The sequence below is a fragment of the Asterias amurensis genome, chromosome 3 (assembly GCF_032118995.1).
Source record: "Asterias amurensis chromosome 3, ASM3211899v1".
In the NCBI taxonomy this organism is placed as follows: Eukaryota; Metazoa; Echinodermata; class Asteroidea; order Forcipulatida; family Asteriidae; genus Asterias; species Asterias amurensis.
The window spans coordinates 18,644,200-18,660,500 of NC_092650.1; the positions used below are offsets into that span (position 1 = coordinate 18,644,200).

Genomic DNA, 16,301 nt, shown 5'->3' on the forward strand with positions numbered 1-16,301 from the left:
TCTCCCTTTGCTTTCACTCCGTTATTATTATTTTCTTACTTTTGTAAACATTTTATCTTATTGTGTGGTCATTGCTAGAGATTCAGGTTTATACATAAGTTCAAACTTACAGGTTTGCTTGTACTATTATAAATTATTAATGTTACAAAAGTGGATTTTCCAAAGGTTTATAACATAATAATGAAGCCATTTTTTTGTAAAGCTCAGAGTTCATTCTGTGAACAAAGCCAAGCATGTTATCGAAAATAATGCTAATTTTAAAAAGAAATAATAAAACACAATGTGAAGTGGCTTAGTTAGTAAAAAAACTATCTTTCTGTTCGATGAGATTCCTTTACTCATAACAAAATAAAAACTATAAGGTTTCGAAAGTGCATTCCTTTTTTAAAGTTGAAAAATTTACTTCTCAGAAAAATAAACAGTCCTGCAGAGAAAAAAACCCATATGCCCCAAAATGATCATTATGTGGTAGAGTTTTACAATACATGAATCATGCATGACATGAATTTCAATACTTTTGAGGTATCTCTCAGAGTTGTTGTGGTTCTGATAGAAAGGAAACAGAAGTGCAACGATTCAAAGTTTCGATCAGTATGCTTTGAGTGTCTTCAGGAAAAGAGGAAAGCCTTGTAGAATCACCACACAAACAACTCACACAGAGATATTTCATGTACATTTTTTTTGTAAATGGTGTTAACTGCAAAAGTCTGCTTGTGTCAGTGCCCAATTTCATTGCTTATTAAATTAATGAGTGACTAAGCAAAAATGAGTTTTCAGAGACAAGCAGAATACACCACATAGCATTGTAACTTGTAAACCTGTCCCACCAAGCATGACTTGTTTCTTTTGCTTAGCATATTATGTGTGCAGCACGACCTTTGTCAGAGTTGTGTAATTTTCAATATTTGAAGGACTTCACATTTTTCCTTAACTTATCTCAATTCACACTAACCATTTCCAACTGCATACTTTATAATGCAACTATTCAATTATATTTCAGTAGTTGTTAGGAATTCCGTAATGTCGAGCAATTTAAACTTGAATATAACTTAAGCACAAAAGTAAGTTCTTGTGACAAAAAGACCGTAACACAAAAGAGAAAACAACATAAATTTGTTCACACTGAAAAGAATAAAGCATGTGTAGGAAAACAATTATTAAATTAAACGCTTTTCACTTGAATGAATGTAACTTGGTTATTTAATTACACGTATGCAACTTTGTAGTTGAAAAAAAAAAAAAATGGAGCGGGACCAAATACACATCGGCTGTGTTAGCTGTTTTTAAGTTGTATACCCCACCATTATCTAGTTTTCTATTAGGAAAACCAGCAGACCAGCTGAAAAGTTGCATCCGGGTATAAGAATCCCATGAACATGGCATGTGGAATAATTATTGCCTCAAATGCAAAGAATGAAGTTGAATTAACCATCAACAGACCTTCAACAAACATTGCATCCATCGAAGTGTGGGTTTCCTGCACTGAACAAAGATTTTCAGACCAATATGGAACAAAAAAGGGTCAGGTTTTTGTTCTCCATCTGGTCTCACATCTTAGAATCAACCAAAACGAGAAAGTTTTCAAGACACTGGACACTATTGGTAATTGTCAAAGACCAGTCTTCTCACTTGGTGTTTATCAACATATGCATAAATACTAAACCTGTGAAAATTTGAGCTCAATTGGTCGTCGAAGTTGCGTGATAATAATGAAAGAAAAAACACCCATGTCACACGAAGTTGTGTACTTTCAGATGCTTGATTTCATAACCTCAAATTCAAAATCTGAGGTCTCGAAATCAAATTCGTGAAAAATTACTTCTTTCTCGAACACTACGTCATTTCAAGAGGGAGCCAATTCTCACACCATGTTATACTATCAACCTCTCCCCATTACTTGTTACCAAGTAAGGTTAAGGTTTTATGCTAAGAATTAATTTCACTAATTACCAATAATGTCCACTGCCTAGGTATCCAGTGGTTTTGAATATGTCATCATGAAACACCATCTTTGATGAAGTAAGCACACATGAAAGGCTATCATTGCCGAAGAGTTATACCCAGGGCGTACAGTACACGCTTTCAATTTTCCATTGTTTATCATCAAATATGGTGGTCGATGATGTGCAATCCATCTTAGATAGTACAGGAACAGAAAAGAAATTGTCAGCATAATAAACATTTTGGTCACAGTGTCATGGCATGATCGTGGTCATGTCAACAAGAACTCAACACTGGCAAATGGCTGCTAATTTCTCAACTCCCTAGTTTAACACAAGCTCATAACAAGGGAATCAATGTGTGGTGAAGGGGTTTTCAACTAGTGGTTTAAACCGGCGCCAAGGCCTGGACTTGATAATTTTACCAAGACGAAGTCGAGGTAAATTATCAAGAACCAGGCCTTGGCGGGTTTAAACCACAAGTTGAAAACCGTTTCAACACACTTTGATTCCCATTCATAAATACTTTTTCGGTCAAAAAACATCAACACTTTTTGGTCAAAAGGTGATGCCCTGGATAAACTGTCCGAGGTATTTATGAATGCTGATTTATAGTAAAACAATACTCAACACAATGAGCAAAGAAGGAACTTCATAAACATGCATGTGGTTTTCTCTTTAGGTAAAAAAATGGTGGTTGTGACAGTGATTTTTAAAGGGCAAAATAAGCCCTTACGTGTGGATTTGATGAAAAGCTGACTTGTTTGCCCGAGGTCTTTGTAAGTCGATGTGTATGTTTCTACCTGATATCAGCATTTGTGTTGGGTTTTTTGTTGTTCAAAGTATTTTGTCTTGTTATTATTTTTTGGACTGAGGGAGAGTAGGATTACATAGGTCATGACAACAACTGCCCAAATGGCAGTAACTGCCCAAATGGCAATAACTGCCCAATTGGCAATGACTTCTATTGACCAAATTCACTGAAAAAACATTATCATCATAAATATCTTTGACATGCCATTTTGGGACACAGCGTTTCCGTGTATTGTAGAGTGGGATGCGCATAATATAGGCCACGGGGTGTTAAGTGTTAACATGCTCCATTTTTTGTATGTGACTCCCAAAATCGCAAGAGTGACAGGCATAAATATGCGGCCGTTTTGAAGATCAGAATACAAACTGTTTTTAACCAAAGAGGGGCATCGATGGGCGAGGGCACCTTGTAAGCTTACAAAGTCATACGAAAGGAGACTAAATGCCTCCTGGAAAAGCCAAGGAAACCTACACTGTGAACAGGAATCGTGATATTAATAGCATTGTTTTGTAGTTCACATAATATATGTTTAACAATCATCATCCAAAAATAACATTCAGTATAAAGAAATAGGGCTATTCATCTTTGAGCTAATATACACAACTCTACAATATACATTTGAATTTAACCCAAAGTTAAACTCAAACTACGGTATTTGTTTGACATCATTAACATGGTATCGATTCTTTTCTGGATTGAAACTCGAAAGACATGACAGCTATCTATAAAAAAAACGGACATGATATCAGTGGCAATTCACAGTGGCTGTATGTTTTGACGATTTACGTAGTTTGTACCCAGTACAAATTAACACACATGTACATGTACAATCCAATCTGCTTTATGGTCAAGGTTGAATAATTACCAGGGTTGTTTTCCAAACAAGAATACATGAATACACATCAGTTGTAGCAATGAATATATTCACCTAACCGAATACATACATTTCAAATGCAATAATTTAATGAATCCCTTCACTGCTACTGGCTTTTCACGTATGTGTTCCTGCGTCATCTTGTAAGATGGGACTCAAATTTAGTTCAAAGCTTTGATCAGGATGTCCTTACTAAATGCGTTTTCTGAACCAAACTTCAGAAAGGATCAGACAAATTAATGCATTTCGAACGCTCTCCTTTATACAACTTGACGCAACAAATTTGACTGTACATGTACCTGTGTTATCTAAATATATATACATTATGCCTCCAAAATAGATCAGAGACATTCGCCTCAGATCACGCCTCCGTTTTCACCTCTTCCTGGTCAAGTGACACACCGTAAGTGTGATCTGAGGATGTTGAATCTGATGGTTGATCATCCGACGCGATGACCAGCTCCTGCGTCGGCACTCCTTGGCTCTGTAGGCGGCTGGTGACGTCGGGGGACGACGTGTACAACTCCAAGGTGGTACTTGGATCAGGCACCTCCCTAGCATGGGCCAGAAACAGATCCTTCAGGAGGCTCAGCTCCTTCGACAAGAGCATAACCTTGTTCTCCAACTGCTGGTTCTCCTCCTTCAGTTCCTGGACCCGGGTCTGCGTTTCATGAGCTTTCTGACGACTGCGGTCGCGACTCTTGCGCACGGCTACGTTGTTGCGCTGGCGGCGCTGTTTGTACTCGTCGCTCTCCTTGTCGTGCAGGTACTTCTTCAGGGAGCGTCCAGAATTGGTGATTTTCCCACCTCCAGGTTTACGGGAGTCGGGTGACATCTCTCTGTTGTTGTTGTTACCGTTTTCCATAATTTGCCCTGAAAAAAAAATAATAAATAAACACAGCAATCAAAAATATGTTTCATGACATTTTCCCAAACCTGCTACACTTTCTGGACAGCCTTTTTAGTAAGATGACCCACAATGTGAAACTCAACTGCTCTAGTTAAATGAATAAGCGTGGCAAACTGTGCAATGACCTGCAACTTCTGTAGCTCTACAGGTAAAAGAGAACAAATATTTGAAAACTCAAAATCACTGTGAATTGGGTAGTCTGAAAAAGAGACATTTTTAACTTGATTCATAGGCATTTTAGCTTAGCCGGTCTATAATTAACAGATTTACACAGTTTATTAATCTGCTAGCAAATGACTTTCCCTTTGATAACAGTGGGATAACTTACAAAATTTCTTTGAACGCACACTAACACTTTAACTAGTGTACTGCTTATTGAATCAGAGACCTATTTACACTTCAATTAAATTACTTGACTTCATCACTACTATCGTGCTTGTCAATTTTAAACTTGTTTTGTATACTTGTGTAATTGAATGTAGGGCCTATGCATTTTATTTAAATGCACAGGATTGATAACATTCTACCGATTAGTCATAGGCCCCAAAATAAATACTTAATAATAAAAAATGAGAGGGAGGAAGTTCGTCAGTCTGTTTGTGGTTAAATAGATCAGATGAAAATACAATAAACAACAATGGATCCCAAACAAACAACTAATAAACTCCTAATCCTATATCATCTTTCTATGAATATGATGGAATAATATATTTATATTCAAATGTGTAATCCTACCATCCTATCCTAACATTTAATGCATATCAAGAATTCATCATGCACAAACCATAGAGGATGCACAAACCAGGCTTTGCTCAGTTACTATTATGCTGCATACACACACGGGAGTTCCGATTACGCAATCATGCTATTGCAACATCACAGACCGCTACTTTGGCCCCGAACGCCATTGACGTAAACAAAACACCAAAAATGGGCTGGGTTGCTCTTACAACGGCAACCAATTCCACCCTAAATATTCACCCTTACCGTCAGTTTATCAGTCCGGAATGTGCTATGCGTGTTGGAGGAGAATCCCTTTCATAGAACTCACTTCACAGAGCTCAAAAATATGAATTTTTTACTCGCTGAGCGCAGCGAAAACGAACCAAACCGTCACCTAAACGCCTCCATTATTATTTTCTGACGTGAAATGGCTGGTAACCATCATCAGCAGCATGAAAAACGACATACACAATGGCCGCCGAACACCAGGGGTTATTTCGGGCCCGATAAAGCTTGTCTTGTAACTTGTGTGTTTATGTGTTTATTATGTACGTATGAATGAGTTGTAAAACGTAAATTCGTAGGGTACCTGTCTAATTGACGTAACCTAAAAAGGGGAATTTTTTTATGAGAAATTGAGAAATTCGAATTCATTAATTTTCTGAGAAATAATACCACAATATATCAGCGGTGCCATTTAAGACCAAAAAGTGTGTGAATTAAAATAAACGTAGGTCTACACAGTATTTTGAGCTTGCTTTGTCACTACTAAAACATAGAAAGAATTATTTTTCAAAAATGTTCAGAAATGTTATGCCGATTTGACCGGCAAGACGGTACGTCTTGACTGTCAAAAGTTGCCGTTTTTCAGGAGAAGTGAGAGTTAAGTTGTTGATTTATTGACGTAAATCGAACACTATAGAAGATCAAAACGTTAATAAAGGGCTTGTTTGAAGTTATTTATCTTGCTTTATTATAATTTTGTTTCTCAACCAACACCCGCCCCAGTGAACCACGCCCCTGGATAAGGATATCAAGCCACCGCGCTCCGGGTATAGTGCTCCATGATGGATGGAGAATTTTTTGTAACTATAAAATAATGATAATATTAGCAACAATTTGTGTGCGCCAAATCCGTCGAAAAATAATGCTCCATGGCGGCGCTAACAAAGAAACAATAGACAAAATCCTTAAGCTATTAGAATTAACCAAAGAAAGTATATACATTATAATTATAGGATTTGAGAGGTTCCCCCCCCCCCCCCCCCCGTGCACCTCCGGTCCCCAGAGATGAAATGTGTGCAGTGTACAATCAATTTGGCTCGGCAAAAGTGTGACGAAATTAATGGATATGGGCTCGACTCAGGAGGAACATGAAGACGAAAAAGAAATGACTTTGATCGCAAAAGTTTAAAAACTCAGTGGAAATTCAATTAGCAGTGTCAACATGCAGAAATTGCCCTTTTTGCTAAAGATCTTCACCGTGCCTTCAATAATCGGATCATTACACACGAGCAGAGCACACTCATGGGCATCATCACGGAGGAACGATTCGGATGCGATAAATGTGATGAGGCAAAATGTTTTCTGTTTTGAATAAATGTTACTTTCTTGAAAGTTGTGTCATCACCCCCCCCCCCCCCCCCCCCCTCCCCGCCACTAAAGATCACAGACAATTAGTGCTACCACAAATAAGAAATAAAAACGAAGAAATAAAGGGGAAATGTTTTTTCAAATTCAGTGCCATGGTTTTTGGTGGGTTTAGGGGTTGTTGGTTTTTTTTTTTTTTTGGGGGGGGGCGGGGGGGGGGGTGGTGCATGGTTGTCCGAGAATTTTGTTTTATCAATTATTGAAAGAAAATGTTAATAGTTGGTCAGTTCATGAAGCTGTTATAGCTCCATGGTCAGTTGCCATGCATTCCTTTGTATTTCCTAGATTCTCACTCTAAGTTAATTTTAGAGTGATATCTAGGCCAAATATCGTCAGTGAAAAACTTGGTCCATCCAATGTGTGGGTCTAGCACATTATTTGTTGATTCATACTGGAAAATCCCACTCGGAATCATTAAATTGAAGCAATTTTTTTCATTTTCCCCACACGACCCTGGAGATCTTGCAATGTTTTGCAGAGTAGTCCTGGACTGACACAATATTGCGCAATGCCATGACTATTTTTGGACATGTCATCGACGAACGAGAAAATTGCCACGTGAAAAAAGCAACCAATCAGCTTCATAAAGATAACGTCATCTCTAAATTTAGTGTGGGCTGTGTAGCCATTTCAGCTACGCACACTAATATAGTCCTAACAGCTGGCGCAGTATAAAAACAGTATTTTGGTAATGTTTCGACCCAATAGTTTTTATTTAATTGTAGAAACGCTCATGAAATACACGAATGATTTGAAATTCAGGCTCTAGGTGAATTGTTCAGTATATAAAGTGTTGGGGATTACCTCGCGCATTAATATTTAATAGTCAATCGCCTACAACGTCATAGGCAGGGCCATTGAGCGCACATCGCCATTATTGTCTACAACGTGCCAAGGCTTGCAAGGACCGAGAACGTTGACGAACAGTTAATTCATCGTGAACAAATATCGTCAATTCCAGCCAAATTGTTCATTTTATGATTTGACATCATCCAACAAACTCCTCACAGATAGCTGCTACTTACCAGCATCAAGACTGTTAACTTGAACAATTGAAAGGTTGTCTGTTTCACACGGCAGTACAACTTTTAATTCACCATTCGTTGGAAGTTCTCAACCATGTGGCATTATTTCAACACTAGCCATGGATCCACCGGGTAACTTCTGCATGTACAACGACTCTGAATATTTCGTCGACAAAAGCCTCCAGAAACCGGACGAGGTATTTCTTTTCGGAGGTGAGGACAATTCTATGAATTTTGGTGGACTTGCCGATTACACCGGCTTATTCGAGAACGAGAATTCCATTGACTTAAACGCTTACATCAACCCATCTGGCTCTACAGACAACTTCATGCAGTTGTCTGAATTGCTGCCATCTTCTCCACCAAAGTCGACAATTCTAAGTGAGCTACCCCCACCCTTGATCCGCCCCGAAGAGGCTGTGTCGTCAAATTCACAGTCATACCTGCTTAGTACAGCACCATCTGACACGGTGGCTGACTTGTCGGACCCGATGCCCTCATCTCGACCCCAATTCATGCCTCAACACCGAGCCCAGACGGAGGAATCGGCCGCCCTGCAGGTGAAGGCGGAGCCCCAGGAGCAAGTCGAGCCTGCCTCTGGCTTTCTCTACGGAGACGACATTGACGACGAGTACGACGACGACTCCAGCACATACACAAGTGGCCCATCCAGACCTACGACGCCTGTCCTGCCAAGCCCTTCGCAACGAGGCCGTAAACCAACACCAGGAAGAAAGAGCAGTTCCAAGTCTAGTCCGAGCAAGAGAGTTCGTTTCATTGCAGATAAAGAATCGGAGGAGTACAGAGAGAAGAGATTCAAGAACAATATTGCAGTTCGCCGTAGCAGGGAGAAGAGCAAGGAGAAGTCTGCTCAGCTTCAGGGCAAGGTTACTGAATTAACGACCGAAAACGACCGACTCAACAAACGTGTGGAACTTTTGACTAAAGAATTGACTGTTCTGAAGAGCCTGTTCACGAATGTGGGCAAGACCGCTCCCCCTAGCCTGTCAATGGTTACCAACATGTGAATATAACACTAACAGTAGCTGTCGTATTCCTGAAGACAAAGAGCTTGGGCAAAAGTTGAAGCCCAATGGCAATGTTGGGTTGAATGTTTATGGTTATATCATAAGCACTGTTATAGGATGTTGGTTTCTTGCTGGGTGGAGCTGCAGTTGCCTTGGCACAGGGGGGTGTTTGTACAGTAGACGAGCACTTGCTAGTCGTTATGTTAATAGTACTGCACCTTCAGTATGTAAACTTGACAAGTGTAATGACTCTGTACGAGCGCCATGTAGCTGTAGCACTAGGAGTCGTAATACAACATGTTGCATTAGAAAAGCCGCAAAACCTAAATTCAGGGTAAAAGACGAATGTCGTGTAGTGTCCGTATACTTACTGAACGTAGGGTTTGGTCACAGCTTTTGTTTGCACAGATTTTCATTATTGGGAAAATTTTGTTTGTTTGAATTTTGCCGACATAGTTTCCACATTTCTAGGTTTCTTCTTAAGTATTTTAAGTATTTCAAAGGTAGTGGTGTACGGATATGAAGGTGATATTTAGGTAACTTAAATAACTAGTGTATAAATTGAATATGTTGCCAAACTAATGCCTGTATTGTTCCAATGGCTCGGGAGATTTTCCCACAAAAATACAATTTTGTGTGGTTTAAAATTTTTATTCTGAATGTAAATTACAAATACAGATATTTATTGGTTTGTATGACTGTCATATTGTATTACTATTAGCTTCTAAAGATTTTTCAAAACTAATCAAAATGTATGAACAAAATCTTACATTTGAGATGGAAACGAATATCTCGGTATGAATTTTAGTTCAATTATGAGAAGAGGAAAAACATGTTCCCCCAATTTGGTCACTCGGAAAGCTGTAAGCTTAAAACCAAACTACAATATAAAGTTGGCGACATGACAGTGTCTTAGAATACAAGCTCTTTTTGCATACTGTACATTGTAAGACTAAGAGCTATTGCAGTATTACTATCACTAGTAAAAGGTGTAAAGAAAATCTTAACGGCGAATTTCTTAAGTGCCATGAGACACTGAAGGACTTTAAAAGTCTAATTTACAAGCTCATCACAATTAGCAAGTGATTTTCTCTGCATAAACATAGCAGAATGCTAGACAAAGTTGCTACGCAAGAAATCAATGCTACTCAAAATATTAATCATTGCTAATGCTACTCCAAATAGCACCTAATGTCTGTGGAACGTGTTTGCTTATACTTTGTTGTACGCAAAATTGATAGACACTACAGGATAAAATCTTCCAAGAAATTGCAACTTCAATTTTACAGAATTATATGGTTAAAAAATATTTGCCATGTGATTTTAATTGATATTGATTGAACACTTCATGTTCTTTCAACAAGTAAAATTAATTCACATTATAAAGTGACAATGGTTTGTACTTCACGTTAAAAGTCAAGCTCCCTTTCATGGAAACATTTTTTTTTTAAGTAGGGGCCAAGAATACACGTTCTGAGAACTGCATTTATTAAGAACCGTACAATTCCTATTAGCTTTAGTTAGTAACATGACAATACCCCAATGGTGAGTCACTGAGGTGGGTTAAAGTCCCATATATTAAATTTTCATATCAATGAACACAGCTAGCTAGCTGGAACCAGTTCAAACCAGTTCCAATCTTCAATGGATGTGATAGGGCTTTGGCTTATTGCGTGTGCCCATAAAAGGTATTCCTATGAAGCCATTGTTGACTAAACTTCTTTCATCAAGTATAAAGGGGAAAGAAGAGTTGATTTGAACTTGAACTTTGGAGTGTTTTTTACCCTACACTGTGAAGTATTTAAATAAGATTGGATTGGAGAAAAGTTGAATATATTCAGTCTATTGTCTGTAACACTGCTGACTTGGGTTTATTTTATTTTTTAAAGATTAATGGTTCATGTAAAACAAACTCTTAATTGGAAATCACTTTTATGTCAAACGATGAGGAAAAGAATCAGTGTGTGGAATAAATGAGAAAGATTGCAAACTACAAAAAAAAAAAAAAGTGTGACGTTTATGCTCTATTTTAGAATCCATTACCCAAAAGCCTCCATTTCTTTAAGCTGCCATGATGGATCAGGATAGTATAACTTTAGGGAATTTTTGTGTTACCTGAAATGCTGCATAGTGTTGCATCATGGGGTGGGGGATTTTTCCAAACGAGTATCCTACATGGTTGCAACGAATTCATTAACATAACTGACATACACCGGTGGTTTTTCATTATGTTTTTTTTTTTCTGGTGAGTTTGGGTGATGTGTGTTTTTTGATCAGAGAAACAACTTATTAATTAAATTAGTTGGGGCCTAGTAATATAATAATAATAAAGAAACAAAAATTTTCACTCAAAAAGACTGATTTTGTCATAAGTATTTTTAGTCATGAATAAATATTGATGAAAAGAGAAAAATGTAAACACAATATAAGTGATCGCTTTATTAAATGATGCAGGCAGGAAAACAGGCTGGTCTACAACATTATCGAAAACGTCACAACTTAAACGGTGTACGACGTAATTCTAGTCCAACTGAGTCATATTTTCCACTTGGTGTCCGCGTTCTGCGCAATCCTCCAAAATAAAATCAAAACACGTTATTTGTACGCATTGCTGCGCACTGTAAATTATTAATGCACGACTGGCATGACGACATGCATTTCCGACTTTGCGCTACCTGAATAATTGGCGGATACGATACGGCTATGGCTAATATACGTCCATGTCGCTGCGTCATATGCATTGATGTATAGGATGTCCTTAGCAACACCCTTAGCGACAGCCGTATAGCTGTAGACGCTAATTCGGACATGGACAGCAGCTAAAAAGGCCCTGTACCTTTTTCAAGAGGACAGCGTCTACTCATCAGGGGAGCTGGGGGTGGGCGATTAGGGCCATACGGAAGGAGTGAGCACAGTGGCGTCTGTGTAAACTCCGTATGTTATTATTTTGTTTTATTGCGGCCCGTTTGATAATTTTTTTTTGTTTCCAATAATAAGCCTCTGCCCGTATTCACTGATTGCTATAGTGCTGCTTCAAAATTTTCAATGAAGAGTTTTTTTTTTAAACTCAATAAAATGGTTAAAACTATTATAATTTAATGAGGAAATTATCTCCTAATACTTGCCTTCCACCTGTCACCTTCTTCCTCTTCGAATCTCACCAGGGCCCATCCCACGCATTGGTGGAAGGAAGTATCATAATGGATCCCTGTATCCTGACTGTGGGCTCATCGCTCACCCATCCGGGGCTGATCTGTCATTCCCGATGGGTCATCTAAAGTTCTCTAACGCTGGGGTTTCATCAGCTCTTGATTGGAAGTTTGGTTGACGGCCAATAGAAGTTAGTTGGCACTTTTTCCCCCCGCGTAAACAATGTCTTAAAGCCCTTTCCTGGATGTATTAATTTTTAATTTGACGGAGGTTTAAAATTGTCCCGTGTTTTCACATCGTCTTTCTTGACGTAATTGTGAGCGGGGATGCGAGCTGGGCTAACGAGATACTCAAAATGCTTCATATTCTTACTTAAAAAACTGTTTTATTACAAATCTTATGACCCGCTCTTTTGCTCCGATCCGATGTCCCACCCCCCAAAAAAAAAAAATAATAATAAATAAATAAATAAACAATCACCCCATCATCACCCCATCCCAACAAACAAACATTAACAACAAAACATAGTACTCCTTAATTCCTGATGGTAAAGAACCATTAAATAACTATTGTGTATTTTGTTTTCATCTCATTGTGGGTTCGAAGAAAAGGGTGCGACTTGAGACATCATCAAACGTTTCTTTCACAGGAAGACGCGGGAAAGTGTCCAGGATATGCAAGTGTTTTGTAATCCTCCAGCAGCCTGGATACAGGGCTTATGATGCCACCGTGTCGGTGAATGAACAAAATTCCAAACTTTCATCATCACTTTTCAATGATCACATTTCAACAAGTGGCATATAACTTTGTTGGGGACACCTTTAATAAACGGAGGCTAAAGTTCAACAACTTTGTTTTTCATGTTTTTGGGACTTTGTGTTGCCCACTGTAAGTACACCACCAGGCCGTGCCACTCCACAAAGCCACCTTCATTCTTCGAACGGAAGGCTACAATACGCATTGTTTAAAGCCTTTGTTCCCGGGGCACTCCCGGGTGCTTGAACCGTTATAGAAAACAAGTCTATAAACATGTCAAAAACAGTTGTATGCAAATTTCGTAAAGGTGAGAGCTCCACACACAGCTGGCAGTGCCCTGGCTGGCAAACCTTGCCTCTTTTATCCCCCAGCATTTTACAATTTATCCTATTTATTTAATTAATTTCCCCCTTTTAAATCCAGGGATTATTAAAGGAACACGTTGCCTTGGATCGGTCGAGTTGGTGTTTGAAAAGTGCCATGTAACCGTTTGTTATAAAATCGGTATGGTTAGAAAGATGATGTAAAAGTAGAATACAATGATCTACACAAATATGCCTCGAAATTGCGTGGTTTTCGTTTTACCCTGTCGACAAACACGGTCGGCCATTTATGGGGGTCAAAAATTTGACTCCCATAAATGGCCGGCCGTGTTAGTTCGCGACGTAAAATGAAAACCGTGCAATTTTGAGTGATACTTGTGTGGATCATTATATTCTACATTTAAAACACCTTTCTATCCATATGCATTTCATAACAAACGGTTTCAAACGCTTTTCATAGACCAACTCGTCCGATCCAAGGCAACGTGTTCCTTTAAGCATGATTGACTCAATAAAAGCAGCCGGTTTTTATCTGTTCTGTAATAAGATAGCCCAGCAAAGATTAAACGTCCAAAGGTTATTGCTCTTATTTGTAGAGGAAATTCCTTGCCTACGTGATAGATAACACGAGATCACCACCGGGTTCCCCAATCACTTTATCAGAGTGATAATTTATAGGCATGGAAAAGTATAGTGTACGATTTTCAGAAAAATGTTTATACAAGTTCAACCGTGGAGGTAGGATAGGATTAATTCTGTCTCCATATGGTTCAACCCATGGAGCCGTTTAAGTTGCTGCATATTCAACCTCCATCTGTTCCTTGCTCTATGATTTCTACCTCCATGGTTCAACCAAGGAGGAAATTCCTTCTTCCATGGTTCAACAAGTAAAACAGGATTTTTTTAGTAATTATATAAGCAAAGCAGGTGAACTTTTTGAAATTGTACCTCAATCGTGACTTGGCTAATTATGTTTCCTGAGAATCAAGTTTGCTAAGCAATATCTTCAAGCAATATCTTCAAGTACCAAAAAAGAAAAGAAATTTACCAATAACCCAGCTCGGTATAGAAGATATCCATGCCCCTTATTTTAGTACATAACAGTTATCTTTGTTCCAATACAGACATGAGGACACGCAGGTAAAAATTAAAACACCAGGAACGCCAAAAAATCTAGGGTTATATTTTAGTTTCACTTCATATTTTGTACTTTTGTAATATCTTCTGATCAAAAATTCCCGTTCACGCAAATCATGGATTCTCCATTTCCTCCATGCGCAAATCAACTACATATACAGGTGGCCTTTTCCACGTATCACGGAACACGTGTACATGTACATACTGTACGCCATCGTATAGGCATTCACGCTGTAAGAAAAAGGGTATCCCCACACTTTTGCATCATGTGACATGTCAATACATGCCCATCTCCCTAATCCACAAATCCATCAATGGTCTGCCATGCCTACGGTAATTTACTGGAAGCATGTGACCGGTGCTATAGAATTTTCTTTCGTTTTCCATTTCGCCTACGTAGCCAACCCCCCCCCCCCATGGCGCTCCTTTGACCCTGCACTCATCACATGACTAGAGCTTACCTTTGTGTGGTATGCAAAAAAAAATAGTCCCGGCAGCGCTTTGCATAGTTACAGAGGCACCCCCCCCGGAAAGCGGGAATTCCCTATGTGTATTCTGCGCCACCACCGAGTCATGTGACGTTCCACTTCGCCCCCGCATTTCCTTTTGTCATACTTGTTTGTTCCTTTTGAGAAGTTGACCTTGCCCACTGTGGCATGCGAACAAACAATCTCGTTTGGTCACGGGATGCTTCAAACATAGAGGTCCTGGGAAAACGAAAGTATTTACTGGAAAACCTAAATAATGGGCTAGCTAGTACAGGCAAACTATTCAGTTACTTTATCTAAGCCTAACCTACCTATGTATAGGCCTGAAAGTGTAATTTCACGCGACAGGGGAAAGTTTTTTTAATGGGATTTTTTTCTAGGGCACAAAAATCAACGTTTAAGCTCAAAAAATTGTGATTTGGGGCCAGGGATCCAGCTAGATGGCATTACTTGCTGGGCCCAGCACAAAACCATCACATCGAGTTTCTTCAAAGTTAGCCTTATTAATTTACTGTCAACATATTCAATAACAGAATCAAACGGCAAAACCGTGTGAGCTTATTTGACGTTTAGAAAATTGCTGGAAATTGAGGTAGTCAAGAGCCTTAAATATGCCTACCATTAGTACCAAGATTTTTTTTCTTCTAAATCCTACCATGAAGAATAATCCGCGTAAATAATAATATCCCACAGACCTTGGTTCTTGAATCCAGTGTGGAAGCAATAATTGTTATTTTATTATAAAATATGAAACTATTCAAATACTACGTCCCAACTCATTATGCATAGGTCTACTTTTACAAACTTCAATTTTCAGTCATTATATATCGGGTTCCGAGCAAACCACCAAGTGCCTGCCAATTAACATTGCTTTCTGACAAAAACAAACACACCTTATAAACTGTTTCTGCTGATTGCTAAGCAAGAGTTTTGTTTGTGCTATGGATTGGATAAGAGCAAGGCAACTAATAAGACGTAAGCATTGATTGCTGCACTTTGCAAAGACCTTGCAAAGCTTCACGGTCACGAGATGGTGCAAATTTATTTATATATATATAAAAACATCGGGGACCCTTTTGCTGTCCCGAGGCTAGCTTGGACAATCACTCTAGAGACCATCCGGTACCAAGAAACAAAACAACAGGCCTATCATATGGATTTACACAGCATTTACAATATAACACTTTTAAACAATGTTCTTATATAATATAGACCATTTACAATAATGGTTTAATGCGCTTTCACTAGTCTAGTAGTGACCTTGATAGTTCATTGGGCCCGTATTTATAACATTCGTTACCCAGAAATCTTGGCTCCCTGAATACCGTCACGGGCCGCGATCTCTTTTTCAAACGACATTGCAATATCTTTTTCCCCTGCCACTGTGATTGGCTCTTTCCGTCAGGTTACTCGTCATAATGAAATTGGGAGTTTAAAAAAAAATAGCTCCCGGGCCGCCCTGCGGGCTCCAATTTCAATTTTA

At 38.8% G+C, this 16,301-nt stretch overlaps 2 protein-coding genes across 2 annotated transcripts; one reads left to right on the plus strand and one right to left on the minus strand.

The window, feature by feature from the left end:
• LOC139935047 (CCAAT/enhancer-binding protein gamma-like) lies at nt 1-5,668 on the minus strand. The gene is made up of 2 exons (XM_071929496.1): nt 5,526-5,668; nt 1-4,501 (listed from the first exon to the last, which is right to left on the minus strand). The coding sequence occupies exon 2, from the start codon at nt 4,491-4,493 to the stop codon at nt 3,990-3,992; it is 504 nt and encodes a 167-aa protein (XP_071785597.1). The 5' UTR covers nt 4,494-4,501; nt 5,526-5,668; the 3' UTR covers nt 1-3,989.
• Nucleotides 5,669-7,778: 2,110 nt separating this feature from the next.
• LOC139935030 (uncharacterized) lies at nt 7,779-10,711 on the plus strand. The gene has a single exon (XM_071929480.1). The coding sequence runs from the start codon at nt 8,056-8,058 to the stop codon at nt 8,962-8,964; it is 909 nt and encodes a 302-aa protein (XP_071785581.1). The 5' UTR covers nt 7,779-8,055; the 3' UTR covers nt 8,965-10,711.
• Nucleotides 10,712-16,301: the final 5,590 nt, after the last annotated feature.